At 32.3% G+C, this 18,428-nt stretch overlaps 1 protein-coding gene across 2 annotated transcripts; it reads left to right on the top strand.

Moving 5' to 3' along the window:
- Nucleotides 1-268: 268 nt before the first annotated feature.
- Nucleotides 269-17,326, top strand: LOC149801220 (uncharacterized). 2 transcript variants are annotated; one of them, XR_016420595.1, is made up of 6 exons: nucleotides 269-642; nucleotides 1,210-1,355; nucleotides 5,467-5,662; nucleotides 7,612-7,719; nucleotides 8,609-16,695; nucleotides 16,813-17,326. XR_016420595.1 is itself a non-coding variant. In XM_089955279.1 (5 exons), exons 1-5 carry the CDS (start codon nucleotides 411-413, stop codon nucleotides 9,025-9,027), a joined length of 1,101 nt encoding a protein of 366 aa, XP_089811405.1. In that variant the 5' UTR covers nucleotides 269-410; the 3' UTR covers nucleotides 9,028-17,326. The 2 variants fall into 2 exon arrangements, 1 of the variants encoding a protein (XP_089811405.1); XM_089955279.1 differs by having other exon boundaries at nucleotides 8,609-17,326.
- The last annotated feature ends 1,102 nt before the right edge of the window (nucleotides 17,327-18,428 follow it).

Consider the following 18,428-nt stretch of genomic DNA (forward strand, 5'->3'; position numbering starts at 1 on the left):
ACAAGGGTAAGAGGAAACTCGGACTAACCTGGTTGTCGTACTAAGTCATTAAACTTAATTGTTGTTTGTTTGCAAGAAAAATAAATTCTCTGAAACTCCCATATTTTTACATGAACCACTGGACTAGCAGTAGTAGTTTCGATTTCTTTTTTGCCTGGATCAGTATTAATTTTTCCCCCCTCAAACAATAAATAGCTAACACTCCTCACTGCAGACACCTTTGTAGAATATATCTAATGGCCTTATGTGTCCTAAGGGAGGTAACCAACAGAAATGGTATGCCAATTTAATTGTGCGACGGAACCGGAAACTTATGTTGCTACGGTCGTTGCTAACGCCATCGGTAAGTGACTGGCGGTCAGTTTCCTGGTCTTGTTAGCAATTTGTCTTGAAAAACTACACCATTCATAATGTATTCAAGCAGGGAAACTGCTGCTCTTCGGAGCACAGTGGATACATTAAAACGTGACATTAATGAAATTCTTACAAGCGGAAAATTCTATGTTACGGAGGAAATAGCTCAGGAAATGGAATCAATCAACAATGGCTTGGACCATTTAAAGCTCGACACCAAACTCATGACCACCTCCAAAGACTGGAAAACAGGGCTTGATCCACAACAAATATCAGCACATGCTACAAGTAGGTCGATTAAATGACTTGTAAATTATGCCAATTCTCTGTTTCTTTTTAGTCGGATAACATCAAACCAGCCAACAAGTATAGACTTAGATTCACATCGGTTTTATTTTTAACAAAATATTTTGTTTACTGCAACTGGCAGCAATTAAGCCTAAACAGACACGACGATTTAGATCTTTGTAGAGACTGCAGGCGATATAATATTCCTTTTACTACTACGTGACCGATGAAATATCTAATATAGTGTGGAAATGTCAGAAGAAACTGGCCCTAGTTGGCTATGTGATTTACTCTCAAGACATGATTTAATTTGTTTGTTTTTTCTTTTTACCAACCTATTAACTGGATAATTAATTTCTTCAGAGTCCTTAGGGTTCCCTTTTGGTTACTTTTCACAAATCAAATCATTGCAATAATGATGAACAGAATTCATCCAAATTTGTCATATGAAACGTTTAATTTCAATTTGACTTATTTTAAAACATCTTGTTGATAGTTTGAAAATAATTTTATGATTTATTTTGATAACTTCTTATAATTTCTAGAAAAAATAATTTTTCTTTGCAGATGCAACCACAGTGCTGGACAAAGCTGCAGCATTCTTGTTTGACTACAAAAATAAAATGGGTGCTCACAGCATTGAAACAAGTCAAGAGAATGAGATTCGTGAACTTCATCATTGGGCAAAACACAGTCTGCAACAAATACAAGCAGTAAGCAACTCTCAATCTTGTTTAAATCCCGCTGTTAAGGTAGAAATATTCAAGTTAGATACTTGTCATTTTCAGACTTAGATTCGGTTGAAAATGGCATTTGGTTCATGTTAAGTTGAATTTTAATAAGAAATCATATATTTTGTAAGCTTGACTTTAACAAAATATTTTCTCAATAAATGATATATTTTACAATGAAATGTCAATAAATAGAAATATTAGAAAATCAGGGACCTGTTTTGTGCATGCATATATATAGATTAACGTAGAAATGACTCTTGGTGGCAACACCATAAGAAACAAATACCAGTTACAGACATCATAAACCTTTGGAATAAAACCCATCAATATGTCTGCACTGATACTGAAGATAACAAGTTTAAATGATACTTCTTTGATTGCACATGACAATAATTGAGTATATTTGTATTAATAAACAAAGTCAGCACATGACAGTTTTTCCAGCATTTCTCAACATAAATCCAGGTTAAACTCTGAGAAAACATCAAATTAGGTTCTTATGGGCATGCTAACTGGCATAGCCATGAGTGTCAGCTGAGATTTATTATCTTTTGAATAAATGAGGGCAAATCACATTTATAATGATAATTTGAAAACCAATTTAAAAAATAAAATGTTCATGAGAACCTAATTTGGTGTTTTCTCAAAGTTTAAGCTGGATTTATTTTGAGAAATGCTGGGAACTTATTTGTCCTATGGGGAACATGTTGGTCCTTTTGCATAATAACAGAAGCTAATTAACAGATTATTTGTCTCTGCAAATTAACACTGCACAAAAGACACAGTTATCACTGTAGCATATGAGTGCTGGATCAGCCTAATTTTCTTTTACAATCATTCACCATAGACAACTCCAAAGTTGTTGTTTTTAACTCATCTGTGGACTGTTCTTCAAAGTTTGCTTTGGTACATTTGAAAATAAACCTGCAAATTCTAATAAAAGATACAATTATTCTTTTGTCATTCTTTTTAGAAGATTTTTGTATATATCTAGGTATAGTTTTCTTGGACTGTGAAACTGTTATATGCTATGTTTATTAATGCAAACATACTCAGTTATTATCATGTTCAATTAAAGAAGTGACATTTAAACTTGTTATTTTCAGGACAAGTGTAGACATATTGATGAGCGTAATTCTTGTTTTGAAGCTTTAGTTATTGTTGTTTGCTTACAATGGATACACATATTTTGAACTCAAAATGGAGTAACTCCAACTTCACAAATACACAATTTGTGAGTAATTGATGTTAAGTCTTTCATCAGTTAGTGACTTAATTAACTTCACATAGTAAAATCTGTTTTATGCATATTTGTGTAGAGCAATAAAGATTATTATTCTCATGTATGAATAATGATGCAAACACTTTGCCACCATTCCTAACAACTATTAACCAAAATTATATTATCCCTTGCACATGCCATGTGTGATGTTTATGGACCAGGGTTTACACAATCTTGGAAAGCACTTTAATTTTGGTAGTAAGCTTGAAAAGTTATTGAATCTAAGGCCAGTTACAAATGGTACTGGATAGTGATTGCAGATGCTCAGTAGTACTCGAAAAGTGCTTGAATTTAAAAACAAAACAAATTCATTTCATTTGAAAATATTAGTGCCTTGTGATGGGAAGTGTATTTTCAAATAAGGCTGGAATAAGCACTATCATGCAGAGTTTATGGGTTAGGCCAAATGATACACAATGAGCTCTGTGTTGCATATATTGAAAGACATGGACTCAACTGTGGTCACCTTGAGCCATACAGATAATGTGAACCAAAGTATCAGTCATGGTAATTTAAAATAAAAATCTGAAAATTGTGTTTCCAGACCCATTTCACTTAAAATTGCTCAAAAAAAAAGAAAGAAATGCCAGCTCAATAAAGTATTTTTTCATTTTGTAAAATTGATGAAGAAACATTAAAAAGCTAATGCCAAGTGCAAAATTGCCATGGTCTGGTAACTCTGCTGAAAATATCTATGCATTTGAACTTAGCTCTCAAGTACTTACCATCAGTAAAACTAGGGTCTTACAGAATAAGGTAACCTCCGCTTGATCACTGAGGTGCTTTGAAGTCTTATAGCTGGAGTGAAAGACATAAAAAGAATAAAATGTTGAATGTTGACAATAAGAATAAATTTAGAATATTTTTGGCATGAATATGAAAATCAAGGAGGAATTAGAAACTGTGGCCAGTAAGACTGCTAGCCTCCAAGTGATGCAGATGAAATTACTACACCATTACCTCCCATGCCCCTTGAACTACAATATCTTCACAATTAGGCCTCATTTTAACAAAAATATTTCTACGTTTTTGTTGAAGAATGAAGTACAGTGTAGCTAATCAAATCAAATCACCTAATTCTGAAATTTTGTAACTTTTAAATACCATAAACCACATTCATCCTAATGTTAATTATTATTTGCTAGAAAATTTACATTTTCTGTCCTTGAAAATTCCCTTAAAATTGCTTGAAATTTCTTTTGAAATATTGTTATGAAGTAGATACTATTATTTAAAAGTTATCAAGGGATATGTGTAAAGGATAGGTGTATAAGAATAGGGCAGTGTTTCATACAGACTGAATAATCAGAACCCATGATGTTTTGTTTTTACCATGACTTAATATGACTAATATGAAAACTGAATATGAAACTAAATATCAATTTTAGCTGCTTCTTTCAATATTCATTTGTGAAAAATTGATTGATACATACATTGGATCTTGCCAAATGGATTAACATATTTTTATATACAGCCAGCCAAAATTACATTGGTGTTCCACTCTCTAGCCCTGCAGTCAGAACCAGCCCCAAACTGCATAAATCCACATATTTGCTGTCAAATAAAGTGACAGCAGATCAGGGTCTATGCAGCTGTTAGGAGTAATTGCTAGAGCAAACAACATAGACCTGGATCTTCTGTCCATATTAAGCAATGGTAGATCAGGTTCTATGTTGTTTGCAGTTTGACTGTACTTATAAATGATTATATATGGAATCATTTCAAACATATGGTAACAACGTTTACGTCATTGAAACAAGAATAATTTATCTTTGTTATAGTAATATTCTTTCAAACTTTTATTTCACTCAGATCTTACTCCAATGAATAAAACTTCTCAAGACATCTTCTGCCACTGAATTTTAAAGCAACAGTGTCAATTCTTAATCATAATGGTACTTTTCTAATTACAGTATAAGACTGATTATCCATACTATTTGCTTGTATGGACTGGTACCATTCCACCCCTAAAATTTTACTTATTGCAATATATATGTATCAATAATTGAAACTAGTTTTTTTCATCATGACACCAGTTTACAGTTTGATCAACTGGTCAGAGAGTATATATGGTAACTAAATTATCTTTCTAAATTAAAGGTAAATGTAATTAGAAGAGAGAAAGATAGAGATTCAATAAAAAGAGAGTTTATTTTTGCTATAAATTGTTGCTAAGAGAGTACCACTAGGCAATATCTAATTTATCATATAGAAATCCCAAATTACTCAAACACAAATGAATACTCAAAATAGTCTGTCAGATCAAAGGTATTTCAAATCGAAGCATAGATTCATGTAACTAACAGTCAATCAACACTCAATGGTAAATTAACTACTATTAAAAGTTAATTGCTTACCAGTACAGTCATGAAAAGACTTCATGTCAGATGAGTTGACCTTTAATTAGAACCCTTTGATACTTGTGTTTACAAGTTTATACATAAAATGATATTCCATCACACCTATGTCGTTCACTATTCCATCATGTATAGTCTGTGTAGATCTGTGATAGGTGTTGTATGCAAACAAAAGATCTTATTATGAATTTTAGTACTTAATGTATGTATCTGAATAATATTTTTTATTATTTCTACTTTTCTGTTCTCAAACATGTTAAATGTTAATATTTACTTAACTACTGATATTAATAGAGTCAAGTGTGTGATTTTGTACCAATTTAATCCAGTACTAATTCCATTTACAGTTACACTCTTTGACTAAAATTTGATCATCCAGATGACCAATTATCTTGACAATATTGATCTTAATGGGTTTGGTTAATCAATGTTTTACTGTCTTTAATATTAGGATGTGGAACCTTACACTGTGGGAGCCGCTTCACGTGTCAACCAGTTTGGGGATTACATTGGGGTAACTGACCGCTACACAGGATACAGGAATAACCTGACAAGAGGATCCAGAGAACCATTCAAGCTTGAAGCTAAATGGATGGATAAGAACTTTAGACAAGGATACTGGAGTGGAATCCAAAGATCTCAAAAGAGTAGGCATATATTTTTTATCAATATTTCAGTTTGTTCATCATATGGGAAAAATATAAGTAGTAGCTTACATGTATATAAATCATGTCACTGTCTGGTAGACAAGGACCATGAATATTCCATTTGCTTCCATTTAATTTTTGAAAACTACTATATGGACCTGCTTAAAAGTTAACTGCACAGACCCTGATCTGTCCTTGCATAATGTGCTGTTAGATCTGAGTCTGTTTAGTTTGTTAGGAGCAATACATTGGACAGATAGAATAGACACTGATTAACCAGGTCAATAAATAGGACAGATAGAATAGACACTGTTTAACCAGGTCAATAAATAAAACAAGTAGAATAGATGCTGATTAACCAGGTCAGTAAATAGAACTGATAGAATAGACACTGATTAACCAGGTCAATAAATAGAACAGATAGAGTAGACACTGATTAACCAGGTCTATACATAGGACAGATAGAATAGACACTGATTAACCAGGTTAATAAATAGGACAGAATACGCACTAACCAGGTAAATAAATAGAACCGATAGAATAGACACTGATTATAGAACCAATAGAATAGACACTGATTAACCAAGTCTATAAATAGAACTGATAGAATAGACACTGATTAACCAAGTCAGTAAAATAGAACAGATGAAGAGATACTGATTAACCAGGTCTATAAATAGAACAGATAGAATAGACACTGATTAACCAAATCAATAAATAGAACAGATAGAATAGACACTGATTAACCAAGTCAATAAATAGAACCGATAGAATAGACACTGATTAACCAGGTCAATAAATAGAACCGATAGAATAGACACTGATTAACCAGGTCAATAAATAGAACAGATAGAATATACACTGATTAACCAAGTCAGTAAATAGAACAGATAGAAATAGACACTGACTAACCAGGTCAATAAATAGAACAGATAGAATAGACACTGATTAACCAGGTCAGTTATGCATATGCAGATCAAGGTCAATATTGTTTGTAGTTGCAGCAATGTTAATAGTAGAAGTATTTGTGGTAATATTATTACCAGTTGTCCTAATGTTCACCTAAGAAATGGAATTATTCACAGGGATTGGTATCAAAAGCCCTTTATGAACCCCTGAGTGACTTCCTGGTGATATGCAAATGAGGCCACAAGCCATTGCTTAATAACACTTGATATTAAATGGGACAGCTGGCTAGGTACTTACCAACGCCTTTATTATCTAAGAAAGAGCTTTCTGATGGTGAAATTAGGTTTTGTGAAAGAGGGAATAGGTTTTTTGTTTGCTTTTCCTTCTTATTCCATAAGATTGTAAAAGTTACTTTAAATCACATCATTAGAATGTCAGATTCCTAAGCTTTACATCTTGGTAAATTTTTAAAAATATTAAACTTAAAATTGAATGTAAAGCATGAAAATTATTTCCAAATTTGAAGCAATAGCCTGGAGTCCTATGGTATAGAGTGTCGTAAAATTAGTGATTGCCTAACATGCAGGCTAAAGACACCATTCAAGCAATACTTCATTTATGAATTGGAATTATTCCAAAATTTAAAGTAGCATCAAGACCTTTTTTTAAAATTCCTTGAAGTATATACCAGTATAATTAAATTCATCTATTACAGACACAAAACAAGCAAATTAGTTCACAAAAATTTATGTACTATTGATAAGCAAAATTTTCAGTCAACTCCAGGGTTTCACTTTCATTATGTATGTTTTCACAAAGTGAAAATAAATTAGATCAGTACATTTTCATATCTTGTGTAAATTTAAATATGCTTAAATTGTCGTAAATAAATAAAAATGTTGCAGTGTGCTGTATTAAACAGGTATTATATGTTAATGTCTGGAAGTCATGTCACTGAAATAGTTGTAATTACAATAGTATGTTCTTTTTCTAATATAGATCAATGGAAACAGATCATGTCTTCTTTAATTTGTTTTTAGATTTTCCAAGATATGAAAGAGAAAATGCTACATTGTCTGCTCCTGTCAGTGCCTCTGCTTCAAGTGTCAAATTTGGGTCATATGCACCTCCAAGACGAGAAGTGAAAGGTAATTTCTATTTATATGGCTTACTGTTATCAAGATAATCTGTTATTGCACTTTTGTCTTTAATAATCCATAGACATTTTTGTCCCTTCAGTAATCCATGGATATGTCTCTTCAGTAATCCATGGACATTTTTGTGTCTTCAATAATCCATGGACATTTTGTGTCTCAGTAATCCATGGACATTTTTGTCTCTTCAGTAATCCAAGGACATTTTTGTCTCTTCAGTAATCCATGGAAATTTTTGTCCCTTTGGACAATGCTGTAAAATCTCAGAAAGAAAATATGTATATGCTTCTTTTTGAAAGCAAAGACAAGGTTGTAAACAAATTTTGTTTAAATTAGTGACAAGGTTGCATACATTTTTTTCAAATTATTGACAAGGTTGTATATACATATTTTTTAACTGAGTGGAATATACTTATTTTTTAAATAAGTGACAAGACTGAATAACTAATTTTTAAAACAAGTGACAAAGTTGTATATACATATTTTTTAAATGAGTGACAAGGTTGTATATACATAATTTTCATATTATCAACAAGGTTGTTTATACTTTTTAATATGCATTTATCAATAATAAAATATACTTCACTATATACTAAAACCTGTTTTGTGTGACCTCTGCTGCAACTTGTCATTTGTCATTTATAACCAAAATCATCCTGCATGGATCAATTTTATTATATAATGACCACCTAAAGAATGTTCAAAGTTCATTATTATAATGATGATAAAAATAAATGCTAGTTCAAGTAGGTGAAAGACATGCAAATATATTGTAACTTTTTTTACATTGTAAGAGTTGTCTGCCCTTTGTACCTTCCCCTCTTTCAGCAGTGCCTCAAAACATAGTAGCATAACCTTCGTTGTGATATCTTTATTTCCTCAGGTTACCAAACTGTTGACAGCCTGTTTCCACGCAGTACCACAATGTATGTGGATAATCCAGCTACACGAAGTAAAAAACTGCATGAGTTGAAGACAGCCAATGCCCTGAATGCCATGTCTAGGGATGATAGTCTTGTAGATAAAACCAGCAGGGCTTCAGGTCCTCGTGCTCTCTCCATTCAGGAGCAAGCGGGCATCAACACAACCTTCCCTGGGAATACTGAGTATATGACACGATATGCATGGCCAAAATCTGATATGAAAGCCAGTCATTTCACCATCAACCCCACACCAGACTTCACACTACATGGTCGACCACTTGGTCTGACAACTTATGAGCCCAGCTTTACTGAATACCAGTCGCGCTTTGAATGGCCAGATGGCAACAGAATTGTTAAGTTGCCATGGTTACGAAAGTAATGGTCACCAAAGTTGCTTAAAGCTACTTCTGGTAATATTTTTATTTTTTATATTGTATATTTCTACAAGTTATATGAAGAACTGTGATACTATTCTTGGATGTTGTAATGTGTGTGTTATTTTATTACATCTGTCAGTCATTTACTCTTGCATGAAGGAAAATTAAAAGATAAGGACATGGCTGCACTAATAGTGTTTACTTTTAAAATTTTTCCAGTTGAAATCAGTTTTAGCATAAGACATGTACATCCACCAAGTTTAGTCATGACTCTTTCATTTGCATAATATTGTAAAGGTGCACGACTACAAGCTATTCCTAGTAATGTTAGATATTAAAGCAAGATTTAAACTATTAAACCCCCTACTGTTACAGCTAATAAGAAATTATTGATATGGGTGTGGAAGGGCCGCTACCTCTTCACCAAGTTTTAGTAATTCTTCAAATAAGACTTAACATTTGTGCAAACAACCCCTGAATTTTTAGAAAGTAATAGGCTCCTTGAACCTGATCACTAATTCCAGCAGTACACAAAACACCTGATTTGTTGGCAACTGATGGAGGTAGGAGCTGTAGCAGTATTGCAGTTAGCATACCGGACTCACAGCTAAAAGGTCCTGGGTTTGAACCCTCCCACCAGCCCAGGTTGTCTATGGTGGTTTGTCCTTGGGCAGGACTCATCAAATCAGCCCCGATTATCTATGGTGGTTTGTCCTTGGGCAGGATACTGTACTCCTATCACTTTAGCACTAAATAACCAACCTCTGTTCGCATGCCATAAAACAGCAAACTTCCAAAAATGCTCTGAAATGGCATAATAAAGTAAGTACACAATTTTAAGAGGCCAGTTTACATTATTTCTGAAATAAGAGAAAATCAAGAGAACTGTAAATGACACATGATATGCCCATCATGTGACCTAGGGATTTGACTATTGTATGAAAAGTTGTTGATCCTTAGTAAAATTTTATGAAAATATTAATGGATGGATGCATTGGTCAGTGTTAATCAACTAAAATCATGACAGAGAGGGGCATTCATAGGGTATAATCATTGTACTATACTCTTCTTGACCAGCAATTTGACAGGGATCCAGAATATTTTCAAGTTCTTTTGTCACCATGTGTACTCACTTCAGTACCTTATATATTCATTTGTATGTTGGGTCAAACAACACAGACCCTGATTTGAATTAAGTGATGGCAGATCATGATCTATGCAGTTTGTTGTCGAATCCAATTTATAAGTGAGTATACATGATATTTTATAATAAGTAGCTAAGATACTGGCAAATTCAAATAAATTAGAGGATTTCTATTCTGCTACATAAAGTTAATTTGACCTCATTTCCAATTACATCATAAGCCTGACTTGATGAAGTGGTTTAAAGGGAGTGAGAAAACAACATAATCTGTAGATTTAGCCATAAAAAAATTATAATGGTAATTTTTCTTTGAACTATTGGAAATGATTAACATGAAATATAAACTTCCTTTACCAAGTTACAGATGCACATATCCTTAGAAAGTTGGAGGCCATGTTAAATTGTGAGGTTTGAACTCCCTGCCAAAAATTTTCATGAACAAAAATGTTGAATTGTCAGTTCTGTATGCATACAACCACACATATATCATAGTCATGTGGCATACATCATGTAAAATGATGAATAAAACTTTGATCAAGTAAAAATAATGGATAGAAGATTGAATGAATAAAAAATAAAAGTGGTTTTGAAAAACTTTGTGATTTTTTTATTGCATTTTTCTTTCTAAAGTTGAGATTTTAGTGTTTTACATACCTGTTTAACAAACTACTAAGGTCTATGTTTTTTTAAGAAGGGTGCCCATACAAATTTCTTTGAATGAGCCATTGGATTGGCTTCATTTTTGTCTGTGTTTTACTATTTATTCTGACAGGTTTTTCAAATGCATTTCCTAATGTTTTATATCTGTCGACTGCTCAGTGATTCAAAACTGGAAAAAAATGACATTTTTGCTGTCAGTAATTAAGTTTTACCATCTCTTGGTAAGGGTCTTAAATGTGTAAAGTAGATAAAACTTCGTAAAATTGTACCAAATCTTTTTAAATCTTGTAACATTTCCTCTTGATGCAAATGCTGAATTTATTAATGTATTATTACAACAGCAATGATATATGTATGCTTATATATATATATTCATTCTTTCTTGGAAAAGTACAACAGGAGAGTTGAATGTGGTCTTTGTGTAACTTTCATGTGCCAAAATATTTTTTCTAGTTTATGTTACATTTTATAATTAAAAATTTAATATCAAAGTGGCCTTACAGGCTTAGTATATCTGAGCATAAAAATACTATATATGCATCTATTATAAGGCAAGTCAAACTGCAAACAACAGAGACCCTGGTCTGCTGTCACATGTTATTTGGTCTACTGAATGCTCCTAACAAACTGCAAAGACCTAGATCCGTCAGTTCGTTATGCTCTGAGTCTGTGCAGTTTGCTATTTGACTCGATGCATGAATCAGCATATATGCAATCCTAAACTTTCCTGTGCTTGTCAATAAAGTCTCATTTCATTACATTGGTATTCTTGGTTCAAATGCAACTTTGTCCTGCAGCATTTAAAATTGTTTGATGTCATGAAACTCCTAAATATCAATCAGAACCTTCTTGCACTCTGTAAAATTACAAGGTAGGTGTTTAAAAAAATCAGCCATAATGTCACACTGAGTCAAATAGAAATATCATGACAACTGTTTGTAACAAACTCGGATGCCACAACTCTACTGTAGGTTTCGTGTGTTTGACAACCAGATATGATTGAATTTCTTTGCACCATATCTCTGGATTTTCTGGATCAGAGCTCTCAAAATTTGAATATGGGAATCCATTCCAGACTCTCTATGACATACAGGGGACCTTGCTATAATGCACATCATTATTACATGAACTGGAATATTATGCAATCATGTCATAGTTCCTGATATTTGTCTTTGATGCTTCTTATTCCCTGACACTACTAAAAAAATCATCCAGGCTGACAAATAGACAAAAAATATTCTGTTATTAAATTAAGAAACCTCAAAATCAATGTTCTTACATGGCAGTGATTCATTTTTATGAAGCATGAGTTTGTCTTAAAAATCTTGATTGTTATATAAATTGACTGGTAGTAAATTTGTACCATACATTTGACTGGCACTTTGCCCCTCAACACATTCATAAAAAATGTTTTTATTCTAGGCATATCGTGGTTTGATGCATGTGGTCAGCAGTTATTTACCCCACCTATCGCATGTTTCTCTGTATTAGGGTTTGAAATTAAAATTTACATATTAAACAAGACTGCTTCCATTTGATTAGCATAGCTTTTCAACTTTTCAAGAGGTTAATTCTTAAACTTTTATTCATGATGAAAAGGTCTTTTATAAATTTTGCATCTTTCACTTTATCCCCATTGCGACTCAAATTTTGCATTTCTAATGCTTTCTTTAATGAAAAAAATATTTAACATTGCATTGTTCTATAATTTATTAGAAATAATGGCATGACAGTAATTATGAATTATGTATAATAATTACGTTTTTAATGCTACAGTATTGTGCATGTAGTTGTGATGGTAGATAAATAAGAAAATTACTGATAAATAGTGTACGAATATGTTGATAAAGGAAAGAAAGTTGCAATTCATGAAGGAAAGAAAGTTGTAATTGATATTTTTAGAGTTTCAGTGTGAAATGTTTACATAGGTTGCAATACATAACAAGGACTTTGTGTTACAAATATTTAATGTGATTTATTTGTTGAAATTGTATTTTATGCAATTGTCATGCATAGAAATAGATAGTGAGATTGACACATGTTGATGTAGAATATTACTTAATCAAAATCTGCAAACATTGAAAGTTACTATTGAAGTAAAATCTTTGTACTTTTGCTTTGATTATGTTATTTTGTTGATAGTACATTCATTCAAACATTCACACATTAGGGTTCAATATTTTTACACTTATAACCTTGTGTTATTGAAAATATTACATTAATAAACTATTATTGCTTCTGTAGTTAATAAACTGTCATGTAGTAACTAGTAAATGATACTGCACAAAAAAAATAAAGTGTCTTTTATACTACTGATGTCAGACGGAAATTAGAACAATGATAGTGGATGGACCAATAATGTGCTTCATACACGTTTCTGAGTAATATGTGTATCTTATACACTGGGTAACCTCATATAAATCAAATCTAACTGCAAAAACTGTACAGACCCAGATCTTTGATTGCATAATGTGCCATTAGACCTGGATTTATGCAGTTTGTTAGGAGTATTTAGTAGAACAAGCAACACATGTTGATCTGCCAGTGTGATAGCTTATCAGTTTATCTGCCAGTGTGATAGCTTATCAGTTGATCTGCCAGCCACTGTGATAGCTGATCAGTTTATCTGCCAGTCAGTGTGATAGCTGATCATTTGATCTGCCAGTGTGATAGCTTATCAGTTGATCTTCCAGTGTGATAGCTTATCAGTTGATCTGCCAGTGTGATAACTTATCAGTTGATCTGCCAGAGTGATAAATTATCAGTTGATCTGCCAGTGTGATAGATTATCAGTTGATCTGCCAGTGTGATAGCTTATCAGTTAATCTGCCAGTGAGATAAATTATCAGTTGATCTGCCAGTGTGATGGCTTATCAGTTGATCTGCCAGTGTGATAGCTTATCAGTTGATCTGCCAGTGTGATAACTTATCAGTTGATCTGCCAGTGTGATAGCTTATCAGTTGATCTGCCAGTGTGATAACTTATCAGTTGATCTGCTAGTGTGATAGCTTAATAGTTTCTACATTGTTTGCAGCTGGATCTGACTTATATATGAGTATAAACAGTTTATTAGATTATTAGAAAATAGGACAACAGTGATCATAATTAATTTTTATCAAGGTGGGAATGTCTTGGGCAAAGAAACAAACAAACAAACAAACAAAAAACAAACAAACACACAAACAAACAAACAAACAGTGTTGGACTGTATATAGACTTTTCTTGGTGACATATGCTGAGTCCAGTTTGACAACAAAGCTTCATGTATTTGCATGTCTGCCATGTTCTTCACAAAAGTTGTGTACTTTAGTAAATTGCAATCTTTTGAAGATTTGTTTTGACATTTTTGATTTGGTAATATATTGATTTGATAATATTTTGATTTGGTAATATTTTGATTTGGTAATATTTTGATTTAATATTTTGATTTGGTAATATTTTGATTTGGTACAATTTTGATTTGGTAATATATTGATTTGGTAATATTTTGATTTGGTAATATTTTGATTTAATATTTTGATTTGGTAATATTTTGATTTGGTAATATTTTGATTTGATAATGTTTGATATATTTCTTATGAACAACCTTACCTCTATAAATAATACCTGCAAGAATACAAGCAATATTTATGCTAAATGCACTTATTAACCTTAACCACATCATCCCATTTTTGAATGAATTAAAATAAAATAGTAAATATATGGCTGCATTGAGTTTTCAATTTTGAAAGTTATTCAGTGTTGATCATCTGTATGAGTCCCTCTTCAAACAACATATACTTGGATCTGCTATCGCACAATACTCCAATAGATCAGGGTCTACATTGTTTGATCTACTGATTACTTCAAACAAGCATGATAGACCCAGATCTGCTGGCAAATAATGCAGATCTGGGTTTTGCAGTTTATTGTTGGACCTGACTTATAACTGAATATATATGGTTCTCCTGTCTCGTCCTTGTGTTTCAGGTTTTTGGTCATTTAACTTGCACTTCAACTATTATAACCAAAGCAGATGCACTTATTTTTCACAATATGACTTGGACAATCAGTAGTTTGGAAAATTATTATTTTTGCTTACAGATATCACTAAATTGTCTCATTTATTCCCCTTTGACCTTCACTTTTGGCCTGATTTTAACCTTTGACCTTTAAACTCACCATCCATAAGGGTTTTACACTTGTGTGCAAATCTATCAGAGAAAAAAGAAATAAGTTCATTTATAAAACTTTAAATCAATTCCCCACAAGCAGCCATGACATAGAGCATGTGACCTTTAAATTTCTAGAGATTTTCGATGTCCCTTGTTAAAATAAATTTGCAATGTCAGATCACAGTTCATGTATAGACCTTTCCTTTATTGTTTGAATAGGTGCAGCTATATTTTTATCATGTGACATTCTGCCATTATGGTACTGATATCACCCAGCATTCTGTATCATGGCAGCTATTTTTGCACATTTACTGTAAGCATCATTATTTGCACAAGCATTTAGGTTAACAGTGCATCCCTGTGAAAACAATATTTAGCAAATGATTGCTCTAAAGTTTCATTGTTATTTTACATTTGAACTCTTCATGTTTAATTTTGTATATTGGTTTGTTTTTATCCCAAGACTGTAATTCATGGTATAACTTTTATTTTCATCAGTTGTTTATTTCTTAGTTCTAAAGTTTGAATTTTTTTTATCAAATTGTCTTTAAAAGAAATATGTTATTTAATATTTTGGCCCTTATCAAACATGACAACTATTATAGAAAATGATTTTCATACATCCACTTTCATTTGTATTTTTTTTTGGTATCACATCTGTAGGTACATCATTTAATTATATATACCAATAAATAAATGCACAGATGAACAAATTAAAACTACTTTCATTAATTGATCAATAAATTAAATTATATTCACTCTATATATGTCAAATTTGTAAATGCCATGAAGATTTAAAAGCTACAAAGGAATTTGAACATCAAAGACTTAGCCTACATCTCTCATTTTTAATTGAATTAATATATTAAATTAATTATTATTAAGGTGGTCATTTACTTCTTTACATGGCAAAAACAGATGAAATAAGAATGTTTCTTCTTTCCACAAACTACTTATTTTACAAAATCGTACAAATAAGCTGACATTCCAAAGATTTTTTCTCTCTCAAAGATATTATATAAGAGTAAAAGCTATTTAAATTTTCACGGTAAGGAGAAAAGTAGTAATAATACTTTTATATATCAAGGTAAGGAGAAAAGTAGTCATAATGCTTTTATATATCAAGGTAAGAAGAAAAGTAGTCATAATGCTTTTATATATCAGGGCAGGGAGAAAAGTAGTCATTATGCTTTTATGTATCAAGGTAAGGAGAAAAGTAGTCATAATGCTTTTATATATTAAGGTAAGAAGAAAAGTAGTCATAATGCTTTTATATATCAGGGCAGGGAGAAAAGTAGTCATAATGCTTTTATGTATCAAGGTAAGGAGAAAAGTAGTCATAATGCTTTTATATACAAAGGTGAGAAGAAAAGTAGTCATAATGCTTTTATATATCAGGGCAGGGAGAAAAGTAGTCATAATGCTTTTATGTATCAAGGTAAGAAGAAAAGTAGTCTTAATGCTTTTATATATCAGGGCAGGGAGAAAAGTAGTCATAATGCATTTATATATCAGGGTAAGGAGAAAGGTAGTCATAATGCTTTTATGTATCAAGGTAAATAGAAAAGTAGTCATAATGCTTTTATATATAAAGGTAAGGAGAAAAGTAGTTATAATGCTTTTATATATAAAGGTAAGGAGAAAAGTAGTCATAATGCTTTTATATATCAAGGTAAGGAGAAAAGTAGTCATAATGCTTTTATGTATCAAGGTAAATAGAAAAGTAGTCATAATACTTTTATATATAAAGGTAAGGTGAAAAGTAGTCATAATGCTTTTATATATAAAGGTAAGGAGAAAAGTAGTCGTAATGCTTTTATGTATCAAGGTAAGAAGAAAAGTAGCCATAATGCTTTTATATATCAGATCAGTTGTAGTTGTAGTTGTTGTAGGGCTTAACGCCATTTTTCAGCACACGATAGGCTATACATGGCAGCCAGTATTAATGGTGGAGGAAGAACCTGGGAAAACCCCGGAAAGAACCACCGACCCTCGAGAAGCTACTGGCAAGCTTTCTCACATACCCACATTGGCCAAATCCGAGACTCGAACCTATGCAGACAGAGGTGAGATGGCAGTGATCCTTAACGGACAGCACTTTAGACCACTCGGCCAATCGGGGTCCCATATATATATATATATATATATATATATATATATATATATATATATCAGATCAGATCAGTTACTTGGGCAGTTCAGTCTCATTTCCTTCTACACATAATTTGTAAAAGTTCTCGTTCCATTTAAATTAAATGGACAGCAATTGCTTAGTTTTCCTGCTTGATACTTTTTCAGAAATATGGACCTCAGTTTTGTGAAAACAAATATCTTAATTAATATGCATTTTGTGCTTTACTTATATTCTGATGTACCTATTTTCTGTAATATTTGAGAGTATATTTTGAAAGATTTATGCGGAAATAAAGTTGTTTGATAGCAATAATGCATTATGAAAGTGTTTGTGACATATCCTGGTTTATACAGTCTTTCTAGTGTCAGACATGTAAAATCAGAACCAGTAATCGGTACGTTAATGATGGATGCATGTAGTGACATGTAGTTGTTAGTGGGGAGGTAAATATTAGTCAACTGTCCATAGGAAAGGTCTATTGAAGAAATAGGAGATATTCTCCATACAAAAGCTTTAACAAACACTTAACAAAAAGGGGCATATCAGCATAATAACAAACAAACATTTGAGTATGTCTCACCTTTTAAAATTAACAGAATAACCAACACAGAGACTGCTTTGTCTCACCTTTTACAATTAACAGAATAGCAAGCAAACATTGAGACTGCTGTGTCTCATCTGTTACATTTGACAGAATAACAAGCAAACATTGAGACTGCTGTGTCTGATCTTTTACAATACTGATTACAGGCAGGATATTTAAAAAAATGTTGACAATTTTTCAATGAAAACAGAAAACATTGCTACACCTTCAGCATTTTTAAAATTTACAAACAATCTCATGAAAGAAATCATGTAGTGACTTGCAGAGGTGCCCCAAATCCTGTCAGCAAGGACTATGACAAAAAGGCTCTATCCAGGAGTGGTTACACAATTACTCATACCTGGCAAGCAATATAATTAGTTAATGACCCACTCACAACAAGGATAAGAAGAATGTGATTGACAAGTCAGCTGACAAAGTTTTTAGCCCTCACAGAATGTAGTGGACTGGAACCAGATGTTTGAGCAAAAATGTAACTCAAGTAAAAAATTCAGAGTTACAACTTTTGAAACAATTTGGCAGTTTTAGTTTTTTCTCACTGTTGACCACCTGTAAAGGCTTTTCAGCACATTATTATGGACTTTTTGCTCTAGTTATTGATATGTGGGGTGATATGGACTTTTGTCCTAGTTATTGATATGTGGGGTGATACGGACTTTTTGTCCTAGTTATTGATATGTGGGGTGATGTACCAACAGTGCAAATC

The sequence above is a fragment of the Sinohyriopsis cumingii genome, chromosome 4, assembly GCF_028554795.1.
Source record: "Sinohyriopsis cumingii isolate HCF-2022 chromosome 4, ASM2855479v2, whole genome shotgun sequence".
Classification (NCBI taxonomy): domain Eukaryota; kingdom Metazoa; phylum Mollusca; class Bivalvia; order Unionida; family Unionidae; genus Sinohyriopsis; species Sinohyriopsis cumingii.